Source organism: Pimephales promelas, chromosome 12 (assembly GCF_988280905.1).
Source record: "Pimephales promelas chromosome 12, fPimPro1.hap1.1, whole genome shotgun sequence".
NCBI lineage: Eukaryota > Metazoa > Chordata > Actinopteri > Cypriniformes > Leuciscidae > Pimephales > Pimephales promelas.
This window is the reverse complement of record NC_142780.1, coordinates 4,324,709-4,345,693: the sequence shown is the minus strand read 5'-3', so window position 1 is coordinate 4,345,693 and position 20,985 is coordinate 4,324,709. Positions and strand designations below refer to the sequence as shown.

The following is a 20,985-nucleotide window of genomic DNA, read 5'->3' as shown; positions in this document are numbered from 1 at the left end:
ATCTCATGAAGTAGCGTGTGTATGACACGCCAATTCGTATTTCCATTTTTGCTGTGCTATCAAGACGCATAATCGCCTTTCAGCGTGTTTATGAACGCCGTTGACTTAACGTTATATAAATATATGACTTACCTCAACCCCGTCCCTAAACGTAACCGTCACTGGGGTTAATGGCATTTATGACTGTTCCCTTACCATCCTAGGTAAAAAAAAGATATGACTTACCTCAACCCCATCCCTAAACTTAACCGTCACTGGGGTTAATGGCATTTATGACTTCGAGATTTGACTGCGTGTACAGACACGCGGAATGACTCGGTTATTAATGGCGTAGACATACACGCATACACGCGGATAGCTCAAAATGCGTAGAGATAACACGCCACCTGACTCGAAAATGGCGTGTATGTTTACGCAAAAGTCATGATGTCATGTTGTGCAATGACATTTTTTTGGCGGCCGCCAAAGCAAATTTGTATCCCACCAAAGCCCCTTATTTGATTGCTAGTTCAAACTTTTGACTGCTTTCTTTAATAATTACATGACACAATACTTGTACTTTTACTTTTAGTACTTAAGTAGTGAATTTTAAAATAAACTACTTGCAATAAGTACAAAAAATGTTGAATACTTTAGTACTTCTACTCAGGGACGTGCACAGGAATTTTGAGGGGCAGTTGCTCTGACCTGAAAAAAGGGCACCCCCTCCCCCTCACGGGCTATATGAAGGAATATATTCAGTTGAATTTGTCCCCTTCCAAATTGCCTTATCTGGCCGTGTTTATGTCCAAACGCAATGCCTCATCTTATGGTCTTATAATTATTTATAAAGATTGCAAAATGTCAGAGATGAGACAAATGAGCAAAAGAGTTCCTCATTGTTTATTGTTTTTTTAAATTATTATTTATGTATTTTTTTATTTGAAAAGAAATAATCTGGATTGAATGTAAAAAATAAAAAACGCTTAGATTTTGGGAAAAAATACAATTCTTTTTTGCCAATCCTGACCTCCCCCTGGGGCCCTAAGCAAAATTCTGCTAAGGGGCCCGCTACCTGATCTGTGATGCCGTGAGCCATGTAAACCATTTGCCATTGCCGCTCAATACCGCCCAATACAATCCTCCCTCCTTTAAACAAAACAGTCAAAGAATAAGTACAACAATATAGAACATAATGAGGTTCAAACAAACAATATTTACTGAATAAAGCATTTTTATAGAATGTTAAGTGAATATTAACGTAAACATGAACAAGAAGAAAATAATAAAGTACAACCCTGAACTTTGGCTTTTGGGATTAACTTTGGTTCTCTCTATAGCCAGGGTATTTTCGGAATCAGTAGCCTATGATTTTTATTTTATTTTTATGCATGTTGAAGCAAATCTTGATTTATGGTTATTTACGGAGGGATTTGCATTCATATTGACCAGAAAGTCCATCTAATCATCATTTTAAATTCAATATAGCCTATAAATCAATAGTCAATCAATGTCAAATTGCCAATACATTGGTTTACCTTGCATAATTAGTGCAGTTGTTTAGAGTTTTTAACTACACTGAGACTAGATAATCAGTGTCTTTATAATGTGTACTTTGATTGGGAGTGCCATCATTCACGTATTGTACGGTATTTCTCTGGTCTCCACATTTCTGCTTGAAAAATGCGAGTTTCATTTCGTGCACGCGCATATGAACGCAACACACGCGACGCGGTTATGTTTTCCGAGCTACAGTAAACAAACACTGTTGTTGCACTTTGTCGTTTATCAAAAACAAAACGTAATAAATAATGGTATTTTACTCTCACTTTTGTCAGGCAAAAAGTGATGCAAGAGATGCACTGCCTGCCCAGACAAACCATCAAACTTTGCTGACACTAGAGAGGAGAGAACACAAGTTTACCTGACTGCTGTTCCCGCAATTCACTCTCATGTTTTTCTTCTTCCTCTTTTCGTGACGAGAAGGATAGTTTCGCTTCATTTTGTCATGGACTTCGTACACATTAATTAGCGCGCGACACGAGATGGAGGCGCGGCCTGAGTAATTTGCGGTGCCTTACCGCACCGGTCGCGTGCAGTGGTCTATGGTCTCGTGGAAACAGTTTGACTTTCACTTTTTTTTTTTGGAAGTGAATGAGGCTTTGCGATCTTTATATTATTTTTTGTCTAGGCCTACGTGAAATTCTACATCCATTGTACGATTTTTTTTTTCCTCGGAAGGGCAACCTGAGTCGAGAAGGGCATATGGGCAGCTGCCCGGGCAACCTGAGCAACCCCCCTGTGCACGTCCCTGCTTCTACTTAAGTGCGGTACTTAAAGAGCACTTCAACTTCTACTCAAGTCACTTTTTTGATAGAGAACTTGTACTTTTACTCAAGTCCAGGTTTCTAGTATTTTATACATTTCTGGCATTAGGCCAGGTTGAAGCCAGCCTCATATACAAAGCGTGAGAGGGTTCACTTGATTCCAACTCCATTATACGCTATATCCCAGAACACACAGTTGAATTTGCACTTGGATCGGCGCTCGTAGATCGACTAGTAGAGACTATTTTTCAAAGATGGCTTCTTCTTGTATTCGCGAAGTTGACTGTGTGTATAAAATATCTGCTTATTAAACTGTATGGACACTGACAAAGTTCTCAATGCTTCAGTTTGAACTTATTATGCTACCGTGTTAGTGTGGGGCTATTTTGAGCCTTGTTAGTGGTAATAACAAGCGATTTTTATTTGTTATTACTCTATGCCCCATACACTAGCATTATACTAGTGTTATAGGCTAAACTGTTTTTAGAGATAAAACTATTTACATTCGGCAATCATGAAAACAAATCTCAGATAACGGTTGACTAGGTAACAATGTGTAATTAGACCAAAGGTTCATTTTGCACCATAGTTCTCCTTTAAAGACATTGTTAAAATAGTCCGAGTGACTACAGTGGCTTAATCTACTTTTTGTGCGCAAAAAAATACCAATTTTATTCAACTATTCACTTCCTTCCCTGTGGGCCTCGATATTTCAAGTAGTGTAACAGCGCACGCTCTTTGCCAGACTAACTTGCAGAGCAAATCTAAATTTGCCGGAAGTTGTCTGGGTTTTCCCAGGATTGACCACTGCATAAAAAATAATTAAGTACCACAAAATCCCCTAAAAATACACAATATTAAATAAAAAACATTATCAAACTAAAATATAGTACAATTACATCCCTGAAATAAAAAAAATAAATAAATAATTTTTATTTTTCAGCCCCGAGGGTTAATGCATCCATGCTGAATAAACTAATATTTAAGTTGAATTGATGTATATTGCTGTTTTACAACGCTGTATTAAGACAGCTTTTGAAACACGGTTGCATGCTTCTTTCCACTCTCCTGGGCATCACATCTCCTCTCTGACTAATTCAGACAAGTAAGTGATTATCATTCCTCTCACTGCACGTCTGGCAGAAGCTTGAACTGAAGCGTCGCGGTCATTACTGCACATTAGGACCCTTAACCATCATGCTCTTATTTATGAAGGGTCATCTGATGCACTCTGTTAACGGCTGCCTTTTTAATTCCCTGATGATTGTAACATATGCAAAGAGAGAGGTTTGTTCGTAAGGAAAGGACTGTCTCCTAAATCAAATCACACCAAACATCAAATTCATTAGGACGGGCTTGAGATGACTGCATGAGTGCAAATTTGACAAATGAAAGAGAGGTGACATAACTGAAGTAACGTCACTGGAGACACGTTGTTCTCTGACCCCGATGACTGTAAAAACAATCGAGTCAACAGCGGTCTGCTAAAACAGGCCGAGGTGGACAGGAGCTCCTTTAATGACTCATTTTCATATGAGCTGAACATCTTTGGGTGTGTTCGGCTTGAAGCGGCGCTGACCGAACACACTTTGGGACGGATTTACTAAGCAGGGCAAATCCACAATGGGAGTGGAAAGTTTCATTTCATTTGGGTCATTTCCATAATGACCAACACAATCTACCAAGAGCCACGCCAATTAGCATCTGCTGCATCTTTTGGGCGCAAACCTTAGTAAATCACCTTGCATGTGTTTCATTCAGACACTCTTCTCCCATAAATGTTGCCTGAAAGAGAAATTCCTACAAATGCATGTGTAATAATGTCAGCCGCACGTGTCATTAGTAAATCCTGACTGTATTTTAACGGCAAATGATTTGTGTTGGAGCGAGCCGTTAGTAAATCTGACCCCTAATTTATACTCTCCGGATAATATCCCACTGGTTCCAGTTTCTTAATTAAATGAGTTCATTTTAATGGCCCTCCTTATTTAAAACAGCTTTACATCCTCCTATCCCCTTCGACAGACGCAGCATCTGTTTTTGAGAATGGACAAAGCTCGATCTGACTGGAACAATCTCCCTCCTCGTCTCAGACCGATTACATCTTTCCTAATCTATTTTCTCATCTGAAAACGACCTGCTCATGTTTTTAAATCTCAAAGCTTATCATCCTGTTCAATTTATTTATTTATTTGTTATATTTATCTGCCATCTCTCTGGGTGCAGGATTTTTATGTTTGCACTGTATGTCCTCTTGTTTGTACAGTACATTGCTCCTGTTTGAGTAATACAGTTAGAGACTGTAGGTGAGAGAATAGGGGAGTGAGATGTTTGTCTGTTTATGTGTGATCATATGAGATTTTATTATTTTTATATTTGTTTGTTTGCTTTAAATGTGTTATATTTTGTATTGTAGTTTGTATGTGTTATTGGGACCCCCTCAAAAAGGGGGCCATAGTTTCAATAAATTCAAATACACATCAAATTTCATTTTAATTTGTGAAGTTATGACAGGTTTTCAGTTTTAGCACCCCCTATTGGCAGATATTGGTACAGTTTGTCAATGTGTATCACATTCATCAAGTTTGGACATTGCATAGAGCAGATCCAGGTCGAGTAGTCAAAATCAAAGGCGTCAGACCATTTAATATGATTGTGTCTTCACAACACATTATTGAATCAGAATTCTTGAAACTTTTGGTCTTGAGGAAATTGGGATACAGGCCAAGTTTGGTGCAAATCGAACCAATGGCCAAGGAAGATTTAGAAAATTTCAAATGGAAAAAAACATCCCAGGGATAAACAATATTGCATATATGACCTTTTAGAGCAGAAAAATACTAACTGGCAAAACAGGAAATAATATAGGGTTCAGCATCTTGGTTTCTTGGACCCCTAAAGAAAAGAGTACAAGTCAATGAATCAAGGGCAAATATTGTTCCTAGCAATTTCTAGGTTAAAGGTTTGGCTAACTTGATTGTTAACATAAAAAAACACCTTTATAGACCTCGCCAAGGCCTTTGACTCTGTCGACCATAGGATCCTCTTCCATAAGCTTTCGAGTATTGGTTTGTCCTCCTCTAGCTGTGACTGGTTTGCTAATTATCTCACCAACCGTGTCCAGCAATTGAAGGTTGACAACATAATGTCAGACCCACTTACTGTCTCTAAAGGTGTGCCTCAAGGCTCCATTCCTTTTTTCTATCTACATCAATGATATAGCCAGAGCTGTTGGTACCTCTCGGATTCATCTTTACGCAGATGATGCCATTTTGTACTCAGTTGGTTCCTCTCCCAATTCTGTGGCTTCCAGTCTTAAACTTAGCTTCACCTATATAGAGCAGTTCTTTGACAGTCTCCACCTCCGTATTAACGCCAGTAAGACAAAATGTATCCTTTTTAGCCGAAAACAGGTTACAGAGACTCCACCTACAATCACCTGCATGAACGGTATGGTTCTGGAGTATGTCAAGGAATATAAATATCTTGGTATCTGGTTGGATTCATCCCTGTCATTCATTACACACATCAATAACCTTCAAACAAAAGTCAAAGCTAGACCACAGTACCAATGGAGATCTGAGACTCTCACACATGTGGTTGAACTATCCCTTTAGACGTGCATGAAGACAAAACAACATCGCTGATGCTCACATTCACCTCTTTATTGCATGCCACTGCAAATATCTTCTCTTAACATGAAGCAAAAAATGACTGAGAGGTATTCAAAGAAAGAACAATAATCTTTTTTTTCTGATAATAACATATTAAACTATAATTACACCCAGCCCCAAATGAGAATGTTATTAATGTGGATTGCAAGAGGAAGCAAAATATAAAATGGATATTTGTAAATCTCAGCTCCTTTCGTCGTGCACAAGTTCCTCCTCTTCTAAAACAACAGCTCGCGAGCAGCCTAATAAAGCCTTTATTGCTTTTCACGGCTGATTGGATTTTCTTCATCTTGTCACAACGGGTGAGTTTTATGCGCCTAAGACACACACACACACACGATCATCAATAAAGAAGAGGAGATATAAACATCCTTTGGCACATGCGGCGACTCTTCAGAGCTGAGAACAATAGATTAAACTTCACGTTCTAGTCTGTCCAAGAGAAAACGGCTAACTGAACGAAAAAAGCGGACAGAAAGAAAAAGCAAGCAGTCTAAGAGAACAACGTAAGCGTGATGTGATGGGTGTTACGGTAACGCGGTGTTAGCATCAGCGTTTGTTCCAGGTGGGGGTGGCGATTGGACCTTGTGGCGCTCTTTCCACCAATATCAGCTCCTCTGGGTTATTAACGGCCTTGTAATGGAGCAACAGGTCCTGAATGGCTCGTTCTTCGATCTAGTCAAAATGAGAACAGAATTAAAGAAAATCAAAATTGAAAAAGTTCTCAGAAGCTGATCAAAGCATCATTACGTCACCAGGGGTCTCATTTATAAAACTGTGCGTTGGACCCTTGCTAAAAGCGTACGTGCGCCTGAAAGCCAAAAATGGCGTACGCCCAAAAATATTCCGATTTATAAAACCGTTCGTACGCCAGAACCTGCGCAGAATTCACTTTATAAATCCCAGTCAGCGGGAGATTGTGCGCACGTGCGTCTCCTCCCCGAAATAACCATATATGGAGATTATAATGCCTAATTTAAATATGCATATCCTCATCTGCATATCATTTGCATATGATTATTAATCCACGTGATACCATGTTAAGGTACAAGACGTTAGGAAAATATGAAATACAGACCGCCGTGTCACAATACATTATTATTATTATTATTTTTTAGTTGCCTATGTCATTGCCTTGTTTTTGAATGGATAAATCAAATAGTTTAAAATACATTTCAGAGAAAGTTTTCTCAATCTATTCCACTGGCCAAATAGTAATTTTAATTAATTTATATTTTAATGGAAGCCGATAGATATGATTGTGCATTATATCTGCTATTATCATGATTAGCAATTATCTCTAATTAAAAACATGCATGCCAGAGGGAAAGTGTTCAAACGCATTGCATCCACAACAAATATATATTTCTATTTATTGAATATATATTTTTTGTAATGATTTCATCAGTGTTGTAGTGGAGACCACCTCACTCGAGTCCGAGTCGACACCGAGACCAGAGAGAGTCGAGTCCGAGTCAAGACCGAGTCCATAGAGAGTCGAGTCCGAGACTAGAGACGGTCGAGTCCGAGTCGAGACCGAGACCAGTGAGGGTTGATTACCTAATTTACTTTTATTTACTTCGAGAAATCCTTTTTTTTTTTTTACTGAATTTACTTAGAGTTTAAAAAATATGATCAGTTTAGGGTAAAAAGGCCACATAATAGGTGGTGTTAAAAGTAATTTTATTACAATTTGTTGCGCACTAGAAAATCACCAATCACTGGGCGTGTCAATCAATTTAAAGAAATATTTTATTAACATACATTAACTCTTTCCCCGCCAGCGTTTTAAAAAAAAGTTGCCAGCCACCGCCAGGGTTTTTGACGATTTTCGCTAAATTTGAATGCCCCCGCTGAATATTTTCTTCCATGAATATATGAAGATGATGTATATAAAAATAAAGATCTGAGCCTCTGCTTTTAGGCAAAAAAAACGTTTTTATTTTATCTTCATCTGTTCTTTTTTTATTGCCTCTTGAACAGAGGTAGGTTTTGTCAAAAACACAACATTTTGGACAAAAAACTGAGAAAAAGGTGTTTTTATCAAACAAGTGCATTTAAAAGCAGAATACATTCAGATGTTGTTTCCTTCATATATAAAACTTTCCAAAATAAATTAAAAACATAAAATAAATGTAAAATATATCAAATTTCCCAGGATGTAAGGGAAATGTAACTTTTGCAATAAAACTTCTGCCTCTGCCTCTCTGTGTTCTAACGTTACCTGTGAATAATGAATAATTGGAATTACAATAAACAGGCCTAGACACACACACACACACACACACAAATACATATTACAATGTGGTAAATGTGCACAGAGAAATAATTTGACAATTACACCTTCATATTTAGACAGCCACACATAAATGCCTGCACACACACATACATATTATAGTGTCATAATATTATACGATCTATCTGCGGCACGTCCATGGCTAGCATGAACATGTGCATCTCTCTCACTGACTACTTCGTCCCGATCAGATTCAGAATTATCAAATAAAGAGTGATCGGACTCCGAGTCCATTAACCTCCAGTACTTCAGCCATATACCTCTGCATTGTCTGTCTGATGCATTCTCACTACTCCACTGTTTGAGACGATTGCGATCTGTTTCTCTAAACAAAGAGTTGCGCAATCATTCAGGACATGCGCGCAGGTCTTCCTTACCGTATACCACCTAAAACACGGATACCCGGAAAATTCCGTGTTTGGCGCAGATGCGTTTTTTCATTAAACACGGAAAATTCCGTGTTTGGCGGGGAAAGTGTTAATAATCATGAAAAATATTTTTAATTGAACTCGAGTGGACTCGGGAATAATTCCGAGTCCTAAAAAAACAAATGTTCGAGTACGAGTCGATTCCGAGTCCAAATGGACACGAGTCCATGACAAGACCAAGACCATTAAAATATGGTCTCGAGACCGAGTCCGAGACGAGTCCGAGTCTCGAGTACTACAACACTGGATTTCATGTAGTTTAACTCCATTCATGAGAATGGCATATTTAATCTAAATGTTTATATCAGAAGTAAAACATAGTTTAAATAATTTATTTGAGAACATGCACTGTATTTATTAGGACTCATGAAGATTTACGGTTTTACTTCATCTGCCGTTAGATTATAGGCTATATGAGCGTCAGTTTCACTAAACGGCCCAACGTGCTCGTTGGCTCGGATATTTAAGAAGGGATGGATATTGGCTTCAAGTGATAGGCAAATTATATTTGTACTCTATTATCTTTCTGTAGACTATAGTCTTTAATTTTCTTTAGATATTCGGTCTAAAAGTGACACATTTAACTCCAGCTCACCATCGGTGTCGCCAGTTCCCGTTGTCTCCAGAATGTGCGTACGCACGGCTCAAAGTTTGCTTAAAGGTGCGCACATTCTCCCGTCAAGTTTGTTTTTTATACATCACAACCTTTGTGTGGAAACTGGCGTACGTACGTTTCCAGCCCCGTTTTGTGCGTACGCACGCTTTATAAATGAGACATCACTCTAATTCACTCTAATTTGACAATTTGATGCTCAACAAACATTTGTTATTATTATAAACGTCGAAATCAGTTGTGCTGCTTCATATTTATGTAGAAAACAAGTACATTTTTCTCAGGACTTCAAAGGCATTTACTTGAAATAGATATATTTTTGCAACACTGTAGTCTTTGCAGTCACTCAACGGTGTCTTTTTCATAGTTTTACAATTTTAGAACAATTTAATCCAAAATTGAGATTTAAATAAACAAGATCAAGCGGTGTAAAGCTAATTGTAAAATATTTCCTTTATAGTACATGAGTGTACATATCTTAATCATTATCATTCATGAGTAGAAAAGCTTGGTTTTTGAACCATTTATATCACGCTGTTTCCTTGCAGTTTTACCATTTGACAACCTGAACTAACTAATGGAGTAGTTCACTTTTGCTGATAGTTTACTCACCCCCATGTCATCCAAGATGTCCATGTCTTTCTTTCTTCAGTCGAAAAGAAAATAAGGTTTTTGATGAAAACATTCCAGGATTTTCTCCATATAATGGACTTCAATGGAAACCAAACGGTTCAAGGTCCAAGACAGTTTCAGTGCAAACTGCAAACTGTTCAAAGGGCTTTAAACGACAACAGACGATGAATAAGGGTCTTATCAAGCGAAACGATCGCTCATTTAAAAACTAAATTAAAAAGTTAAAGTTTTATAAGCTCAAATGGTCGCCTTGCTCTGTTCTGTGATGCGCATTTGTGACTCTCCTGTTCGAACTCGTTCATCAAAATGAACAAATCTTTTTTCAAGTCATGACTCGAAGAGTCCTTGATAAGACCCTTATTCATCGCCTGGTGTCGTTTAAAGCCCTTTGAAGCTGCACTGAAACTCTCATTTGGACCTTGAACCGTTTGGTTCCCATTGAAGTCCATTATATGGAGAAAATCCTGGAATGTTTTCATCAAAAACCTTCATTTCTTTTCGACTGAAGAAAGAAAGACATGGACATCTTGGATGACATGGGGGTGAGTAAATTATCAGCAAAAGTTTTTTTAAAAGTGAACTACTCCTTTAAGTCACATGCACATAAAGCAGAATCCCGTTACCTGTATGAGTGCTAGCGGCTTCTCGCGGCTGCGGATCAGGGCCGCCTCCTGTTTTCTCTCCTCCTCCACGATGGAGGCAAATGTAGAGGTGGACGGAGGGCTTCCAGCTGCTCTCAGCACCCAAGGGCTGATGGGAAGAAGAAAAAACACAAGAGAGAACAAGGTTCAATGCAGAGTCACTTCCTCTGAAGTTGCTTCGAATGCTTCAATTGGTGTTTAACCTGCTTCTTTTTGCACCGTTTCTCAATGAATCTGCAAACAGTGTCTGGAAAAGCTGAGGCACAAACGCCAGAAAACAGGATCGTTATGACAACGGCTCTCACACTTATATTGCGCACACACACTTTATATACACACACATATTAGGCTATTTAAACATTTGATGTATGCGTTTAATCCCGATTAATCGTTTTGACAGCCTTATTTACTCCATGAATTCAACTAGTTGAACAAAAGAAGGATAGATATGAAACATCCAAGATGTAGGTGTCTTTGTTTCTGCAGTAGTTTAAATTTTGATATTTTTAGGTCAAACCGTTCTTGTCTGTCAGTCATATAATGGAGGTCTATGGTCACCACCTCAAAGAGCATGCACAGAGAAGTCCAGATTAAACATGATTTAATGACTCGTAAATGTAAGTACACATTAATGGCCTAAGACACGAAACGAGCGGTTTGTGTGAGAAAACGAACAGTATTTATATCGTTTTTACTTATTGTAACCACAGCCACGTCCAAGTGATCTGAGGGCGCGGGCGGTTCGGTCTGCGCAAGTGCTGGAAGTGATCTAAATATGGTTGTGAAATAAATTCAATATTGTCTGTTGATATATCGTAATCGTCTTGCGAATTCACTACACTTCGGAAATCTCTGTGTAAACAATGAGTGACGTACACACGCGAGAGATCACTTACGACGCTTGAGCAGACCGAAGCGCCCACGCCCTCAGATCACTTGGACGTGGCTGTGGTTACAAGAGGTAAAAACGATATAAATACTGTTCGTTTTCACACACAAACCGCTCGTTTCGTGTCTTAGGTCATCAATGTGTACTTACATTTACGAGTCATTAAAACATGTTTAATTTGGACTTCTCTGTGCATGCTCTTTGAGGTGGTGACCATAGACCTCCATTATATGACTGACAGACAAGAACGGTTTGTAAAAATAAAAATATCAAAATTGAAAATACTTTAAAACGAAGACATCTACATCTTGGATGCCCTTGAGGTAAGCTAAAACATATCAAAAATTCATTTCAAAGTGAACTATCCCTTTAAATCCAGTCCACTACTGTTTTATGTAGAATTGTTCTATACTCTATTCATTTACATTCTTCCACAATGCCTACAGAACAATGTTTGACTTGACTAACTTTTATGTTAAATGTGATTCATTTATTTGACAGCACTAGTAACTCACCAACACTGTACACAACACAAAACCAACAAAGGTAAAACAACCCGTTTCCACCCGAGAGCAGCGACTCCTGTCCGGCCTTCTCATCGCGCTCGTAAACACAGGTGACGTCCAGCCCCAGGGATGAGTGTGTTTGTGACAAAGTTTGCCCTTATCAATATAGATTACAATCACAGACGGGCTGCTGATAAATATTCAGAGCTCTGCTGGAGCGCTCGTAAACACAGACCCAGCGGGCAGCTGATGTCACCGAGACGCCGCACCACACTCACACATCTGCAGGCTCAGGTCAGATCAGTGCTGACACATGACGGAGGACCACACGAGAGTGTCCCAGAAAACACCAGACCTCTCGCACATCACATATAGACAAACAGACGGACGTCCTGATGTATTCGGGTCCAATTGGACCCGGAAGAGGAATGTTTTTAAAAATCCATAGTTTTTAGTACAAAGATTTTTTTTAAGTGTGTTAAAACCGTCAAAATGCAATTTTTTCTTTTCCTTTCTTTTTTTTCCCCCCACAAAAAAAAAACAAAACAAAAACAAACTTAAGAGATATAACGATTTAAACTAACTTTTGCTTTCAGGTCCGTTTTGACTCAAAAGTGAATTGTGACTTTACACAAGAAATTATGTTTTAAAAAAAAAAAAAAATTATTACATTAGATTTGTCTAAAATGACATTTAGCGTTTTTTTCCTACACTGACACGCACATCATACACAATAATTCTAAAAAAAATAAATGAAATAATGTATTAATGTTGACATAATAAAAGTTTATCCAAGTAAAATGAATATTTGTTTGGAGAATACATTTCAGAGTAATTTGATGTTGTAATGGTGTTAGAATATGTTGGTTTCATAAATTTAGACTTATAGAGTTATAAGTTTCTTAAAAAATTCTAATTGAAAGTTTCTTATAATTCAACTAATTTAATTAAATTCATTAATTAAATTCGTTGAAGTCTATGGAGCTAATACTAGTAATTCTAATATTACATGCTCTTATAAATGCCATCTAACGATATATTCATAATATAATACAATATAACATAAAACAACATAATATAATACAATTTCTAATAAATGGATTTTTTTTGCATGTTTTCTGTAATTCTTGAAAAAATGTTAATGAAAAAGAATTTCTCAATTTCTTTTATTAACAAAAGGGGGTAAATTGAGAAAAAAAAAAAACATGGTAACACGCACAACTTTAAAACCTATGTGCATTCACTCATTAATGATAAGTTACTGATTAGATAAAATATGGTTTTGAAAACATTAAGCTGTGACTTTAATAAGCTTTCGGTCCACCGGGTCCAAGCTGACCCAGGAATGCAAATATACCGGGGTTTTTTTATGCATTAGGAGGGTTTAAATAACAGTCTGAATCATCTGAACTTCAGATGACACGGGGTTTGCATAATAAACACAGTGTACTGACCAGACGCCACCGCGAAAAAGCAACCGGAGCCAAGATACGGTCACTCTAGTTTCCATTTCAATAATTTCCAAATGAATATTCGAACGCATTCTCCATCGGTTGAAATCATGCGGGAAAAAATCTTAGTAACCCAAGAACATCACACCAATAGATGTACTGTAAGATGTGGCTTCAGTCCCCACTGACTACAGCATCAGTCACATGACCGATCACTCACAGGCCTCGTTATAAAGAAGCATTACAGCGCCATCTAATGGAACAAACAAGTGAACAAGAATCAGAATAACACCTAATCTCACACACAAGGTGTGATGTGAAACTGGAGAGTGCCTGTTTCAAGCAAAAGACATCTTATTTTGGCCATATCATAAGGAAGCACTGCATGTGTGCTTCACAGAGAAAGCAATCCGAGAACACATCACTGTAAAAAATGATCGTGATTTTAACAGTAAAAGACTGCAAAAATGCTACAGTGAAAAACTGTTAATTGGTTAACAGAAAGTTTCCTTACTATATACGGTAAATAACTGTAATATATATAATGGTACATTTAATGTAATTTTACGGTAAAATACTGGTAAATTTACAGTTTTTGGAAGTGAAAAAGAAGAAGTCATTGTATAATTTACAGTGAAAAAATGTAAATTGACTTTCCCACAATTCCCTGCGCGACACTTCACATTTAATGCAATTTAACTGTTTATTCATAATTTTCATAGTTTTTTTCTTATCAGTTATGTTCATTAGGGTTTTATGTTACATTTAACGTTGTTAAATTAATTCTTATTTCATTTTTTAAATTTCAACATGTTACCATGATGGTGTTTAATGTTTGTGTGAATGACACTGTGCAGCTTCTATATAGTAGTATGAACTTTCTTGTGGAAGAGCTGATAATGATGAGCTTTGATTGATCATTTGAGTCTCATTACTGCTGTGATTGATGGCTGTCGGTGTATTGCAATTGAACAAAACAGATATTAATACTTGAAAATGTCAGTAAATTAACATTATATCAAATAATGACATACCGTTTATTGCTGTAAAATTTAATACGGTCAAAGTCTGTAAAACCTAAAATGTTGCTGCCGTACTTTTAACAGGAAAACTCTGGTAACCACAGCTGCTGGAGTTTTCCCGTAAATTTAACGGATATTTTTTTACAGTCACAACAACAAAAAGATATTTGAGTGTTTCTATTTTTGTGCTTGGAGAATTGTGGCGTTAGCTGAGCAACAGATGATCAATATCCCTGTGCTAAAATCCAATGATCATTAAGAAATGGTTTAAGGAGTCTGGTGTGGAATAATCTTGTGTACCTAGCTGGAAGGTAAAGCGATCAATAACAGTTTATTTAGTTTACGGTCACGTTTAGGGGTGGGTAAATGCCACTTCAATAACCTCATGTGCAACCATACATCATTCAATCAAGATCGCAACACTCTTCATTAAAGGAGACCTCTGGCGCAAAATGAACCTTTGGTCTAATAACACTTTGGTACCTAGTCGACCGTTCTCTGAGATTTGCTTTCATGATAATCGAATGTAAAGAGTTTTATCTCTAAAAACTGTTTAGCGTATAAAGCTAGGCTAGTATATAGGGCATGGTTTGGCTGGTCGAGACTGTTTTCCAAAGATGGCTCCTGCCTGTATACACGAAGTGGACTGTCTTTATAAAGTATCTTCTTATTAAACGGTCTGTACACTTACAAAGTTCTCAATGCTTCGGTTTGCATGTGTGGAGCCTCATTATGTTACTGTGTTAGTGTGGGGCTATTTTGAGCCTTGTTAGTGGTATTAACCAGCGATTTTTATTTTTAATTACTCTATGCCCTATATACTAGCGTTATACGCTAAACAGTTTTTAGAGATAAAACACTTTACATTCGATTATCATGAAAACAAATCTCAGAGACAAACTATACAGTTTTTTTGGTCAGTGTTTATTAAAAAAAACATCCAATAATGCAGAATATGCAATGATAAATATTTAATCGGTTCACTAGGTGCCAATGTGTTATTAGACCAAAGGTTCATTTTGTGCCGGGGTTCTCCTTTAAAGCACATGAGAAATTAGTTGATGTATTTGTTAATGTTAGTTAGTCTCTGAATTTTAATCTCTAAACCGTAAAAATCTGTTTTTATTTCCCAAACAAAATAGAGGGAATGCATTGACATCACTTTCCCGCCGGAACAACCCCCCTCAGCCTGACTGAGTGGCAAAAGATCTGCTGGATTTAATAGGGGAAACTGCGAAAATGCGACTAAACCGAACAATTTTATCAATTTAAACTAAATGTTGGACTCAATATAGTGTTACAGCTTACTAAAGATCCAGTGATCCATGGATATCGACATGCAGCCAGGAATCGTGTTGCCTGACATTTATGTTTGCCTGATTTCAACACTGGGGAAATAAAATAAATATAGACCTAAACATAAAGCAAATTTTCCTGGGAACGCTTTATATAAATACAATATATGTAGGTCTAAATCCGGGTGATCACTTATATCAGTGTTTTATAGCCTATATATCATCCAGCCCTAAAACTTTAGTTTTTTTTTGGTCAGTGTTTATTAAAAAAAACATCCAATAATGCAGAATATGCAATGATAAATATTTAATTGATGAGTTGTTAATATATCAATTCAAAACATATGGGTATTAGAGCCAGACCGATAGATCGGCAGACCGATATTTATCGGCCGATATTAGGCATTTTCCAAACTATCGGTATCGGCAGTTATAATGGCCCATAAATGAATATTTCAACAATAAAATTAAAACGGATGAAACACGCTTGAACCATGTTATGAGTGTTGGAAATGTATAGTTTGTCCACCAGAGGGCACTCTACACCGTCCCTGTTGGCAACACTCGTTGAGTTGGTCACGATACATACATTGTTTGAATAACAATTAAAAGATCACCCCAATCAGTTCTCTTAACTCAAATAAACATGACAAAATTTGTGACTATCATGTCCAGTTTAAATAAATAAAATATCGGCCGATATATCGGAATATCGGATTTTAAAAAACAAAAATATTTGTATCGGTATCGGCCTTCAAAATCCTTTATCGGTCGGGCTCTAATGGGTATGGTTTTATAGCTAAAATTCAGCATATTGACACAAAATGATAACTGCAGATCCACCTTTCGCTGACTGTGAATTGCAGCGGTCCATTTGCTCCTCTTTCTATAGCAGTCTGTAAAAATATACCTCCGATTTTTTTTGTCAAATCTAGTTGTACAGTCGATCGCAAAGCTCTTTCCCACTTTATTTATATGTGTTGTGTTTGTTTTTCGCGGCATTCACACTGAAAACATCTACAGCCGCTCAGTCTTTATCTTTATCTCGGTGTTACCAATTTTCAAAAAAGACTGTTTAAGGGCCGGTTCACATATCGCGTCTTTTGCGCGCTCAAGTTCGTTATTTCAAATGTAGGCGCACGGTATGCGCGCTCATAATGGAAGCGGTGCGACGCGCTCGTTTTTTCCATGCGCGCCCGTGCCGCGTCAAGATAAAAACATCTCAACTTTTCAGAATACCGCAAGCGCACCATACGCACAAAATAGGTCATGTGACAAGAACCAACGGTAACACGTTATAATAACTGCACGCTATTAATCATTAGTTAAGCATGAGTAAACAGTTAATTAATCATTTATAAAACATTAATAGACATTAATATGCAGTTTATAAATATAGCTATACATGCTTTTTTCTTGATTTATAAGCATATCTATAATGCGTTTAATGATTGTATTTTCATACTTTGTTAATGATAAATTAATAATTTCTAAATGAAGTATAACATTATTTGCAAACCAGTTGTTTAAGAGTTGTCAGTCATTTATAAGACCACTTAGAAAGTGTAAGTAAATGTAGTAAATACAGGTAGTTATAAAGCATTTAGTAGTGGTCAGTTAACTATTTTTGTGAGCTAATCTAAAGTGAGGACTATTCATGCCTTGTAAAGCATTTATAAAGGCGATTTAAAGACTCGTCAATCTTCTAAACAGTAAAATGTAACAAACACAACGCAGTGATACAGAACATAGAAATATTTAACAGCCTTTAAAAATGCTTTACAAGGCATGACTAGTCCTCACTTTAGATTAGGTCACAAAAATAGTTAACTGACCACTACTAAATGCTTTATAACTACCCAAATTAACCCTTAATTACAGCATTAATACATGTTAATAAAGCATTTATTAACACATTAAGTAACCATCACTATATGTCTGAATAATAAGCTGTATGAAGGTACATTTAAATAGTTTATTAATCATTTACATACTCGCTCTAAGTAATCGTATGACCCACTGAAAACTCTTAAATAACTGGTTTATAAAAAATGCAATTCTTCATTTAGAAATGATAAATTGATCATTAATAAAGGATGAAAATACAATTATTAAACAAATTATAGATATGCTTTTAAATCAAGAAGAAAGCATTTATAGCTGTATTTATGAACTGCTTATTAATGTCTATTAATGCTTTATGAATGATGAAGTAATGGTTTACTCATGCTTAACTAATGATTATTAGCGTGTAGTTATTATAAAGTGTTACCGAACCAACTGAAGCGCAACCGCCCTGGCGCTTTGCAAAATGGAGAATGCGGCGCGCCCAGCGTTTTCTACGCGTTTTTAGGCGCTATATGTGAATCCGGCCTAATACCGACACATGACATATGCTCTGAATGTTTCGATGTGATTTTGTCAAAGGTTTAACAGACACGGGCGAATCGATGTCATTTCAGAATAAGAACGCAATCTTATAACGATTAATTGTGCAGCTCTATTGTGTTTATTTATTATTTTCATACTTTTATCCCCAGCTGTGTGAAACGACACTTGCGTTTGCTGGCAGACGTCATCAGCTAAAAAGCATGCACAGGTTTCTTTACTTTCTAAACAAGAGCGCACCCGAGTCACGCCACAGTTCTAGTTGATCTGAACTCAATTGTTCACGCGAACCGTGCCCCTTTTCAAACCAAACCACCAGTGTGAAAGCATCATTGGACTTCTGCCTTTGTGAACCAGTTTCCACTTTAGTGTGGCATATGCATCCATCATGTAGTGACTGGATATTGTGCACACTCACCTCGCGGGTTTATCCGGCTCGCTGCTCTCGGCACATTTAAAGGTCACTCTTTTGGCACACATCGGGGGTCCTGCAGTGGCCACTGGACTCCTGGCCTTCACTGGGGAAACTGCAGAGGGTTTTCCACGCTGTTCCTCCTCCACTAAAAGATCCCGGAAAGAACGGGAAGAGGGCGGGGACTGAACTGCTGTCGACCTGACAACACAAGGACGCAAAGTGAGTGAGGAACTGAAAACAATGGTACGACAAACATCATTAGACAATCACCGTTTCCACATGACACAAACTTAAGGGCTCTGCCAAAATCATCCTTAGGCTTAGGATAGGGCCTTTCGACTAATTCTCCCTATACAGGGCGACACATTGTGCATTTATGTTGCCACCTTTTATTTTTAAAATTGATGGATCAATGAGATAAAATTGTTAGCAATAGTGTATGCACTATATAATGCATTAGGCATCACTGATCTGGGTATAAATATGCTATTTATACAACATGTTAAATGTTAAAATGTATTAGTATCAGATTTATTAGTTTACAAACAGTGTTCGTTCGGTTCGCTTGGTCCAGATCAAAAAAAAAATAAAAAAAAATGTAGTCTTGGTCCGCATTTTATCACCGAACCTAAAGGCATAGGGATACATTCACAACCTGGTCGGCTTTGATTACATATATTACACAACGAACAATACTGTGTTCTGGGATGAATGCACTCACTGTGTGTGCATGGCTACATATGATTGACCGGCTAAGAACTCGTGAAGAGCTTATAAAAGTCAAAACAGCGTCAGGAACACAAACCGAGATCTGCTGTGAGGAGACGCGATTCTGATGCCTGAACCGAACTCTGACGTGCAACATCGTGACTATGACGAGAAAAAACAGGTACTTGAGCATTCTGTCCTTTATAGAGTCGCATGTTCATGTGTCATTTTAGTCGAAACGCACCAGAGTTCGATAGGTCCGAGACCCATCTTTTCAGCGTCTCGGTCCGCTTGTTTGATGCGCACCAGGGTTTGGATGACATGGAAATAATGGAGTTATAAATAAATGGCGTTACTAACGGAGTTATTTTTCTCAGTAACGAGTAATCAAACGAGTTACTGTTTCTGACAATAACATGCGGCGTTTTACTATATCCTAATTGAGCTCACTGAAGCGGTTTCCATCCGAGTAGACTCTCTCTCCGCCATAGGACCTGCAAAGTTTTTTCTCTGGTGTGTGTGTGTGTGTGTTTATGAGGTGCCAGACTGGACTAAAGCAAAGAGACCGTCGCAAGCTGCGACTGCGCGAGAGAGACCGGTGTCCGAGCATTTAGTTAATTTACATGGTTATACAAATAAAATCTAAAAAATAACCTGCAGGGAACGTTCTGGGAACGTTCAAACATTGTCTTTACAGCATGATTTGAATTTGTCTCATATTTGATGAAGCCTGCATCACTGAATCTGTTATTTTCCTGTTTATTATTGTGAGGCTGCTATGAAACAATCTGTATTGTATAAAGTGCTGTACAAATAAAGGTGACTTCACTTGGCATATTATGTATGAGGACTGTAGAGAGCATTTCGATAGGAAAGCCAAGCCAAATTTAGAAATCCCAAAGAGACCGTATACCCATTCCTCAGACGTAATGGAATCAGGAAAGCAGAAAGTGATCAGGCTCTCACCAGGTCTTCACAGGTTTCACTGGAGTAACAGACGGTGGTGATTTCGCAGACATGATCTCCGTGCTTCCCTCTCTGGAGGCCAGAGCCATCATCTTCCTCTGCTTCTGGGACATCTTACTGGGAGTGACCGCGGCTTTACTGCTGCTCGATCTGGTATTTAAAAAAATTAATTAAGTAGAGCAGAAGTAGATAAAAAAATAGAGTATAGACACTTAACCTGTTAAGTTTCACAGGCTGTATTAAAACAGTAATATCTTATACTAAACCTAAACTAATCTTGACAAACTATATATCATTTGAAAGCGTACAATCTCTAGTTTCCATATTTGGTGATTGATTTTTAAAATATATTACAGAGGAGCCTCAGTTTGTTTTCTTGCCAAGTGTTCAAAAGATAGCATCCATTCAATTATTTTAGAAAAAAAAAGGTCTGAATTTTTTTTTTTAAATAAAGAAAAAAAATTATAGATTCACCATTTGTGAGGTGGCAGCAAGCTATAACACACATGCTTGTTATCTTCTCATATTACTAAATAGGAACTCTACTTCATAAATTGTATGAAAATAATGGTTCATATCACTCAAAACACATATGGAAATGGAGGCGCCCTTATATAGGCAGTAATGGAGTCTGGTTGTACCCTAGTGAAAAAGTTTGGTACTGCACCCAAACAAAATCTCACTGAAAGCTCATTTTTTGAGATATAAACCTAAAATTTAAAACACAACTTTTTTTTTTTTTTTGCAGTTTTAG

At 37.4% G+C, this 20,985-nt stretch overlaps 1 protein-coding gene across 1 annotated transcript in view; it reads right to left on the bottom strand.

The window, feature by feature from the left end:
- Nucleotides 1-6,383: 6,383 nt before the first annotated feature.
- ibtk (inhibitor of Bruton agammaglobulinemia tyrosine kinase) overlaps nucleotides 6,384-20,985 on the bottom strand; it is a 48,654-nt gene continuing 34,052 nt past the window's right edge. The window contains exons 25-28 of the mRNA XM_039651250.2: nucleotides 20,232-20,381; nucleotides 18,561-18,755; nucleotides 10,574-10,700; nucleotides 6,384-6,655 (exon numbers count right to left, since the gene is read on the bottom strand). Of these exons, the coding sequence (XP_039507184.2) occupies nucleotides 6,530-6,655; nucleotides 10,574-10,700; nucleotides 18,561-18,755; nucleotides 20,232-20,381 (598 nt within the window). The 3' untranslated portion in view covers nucleotides 6,384-6,529. The remainder of the gene's footprint in view (nucleotides 6,656-10,573; nucleotides 10,701-18,560; nucleotides 18,756-20,231; nucleotides 20,382-20,985) is intronic.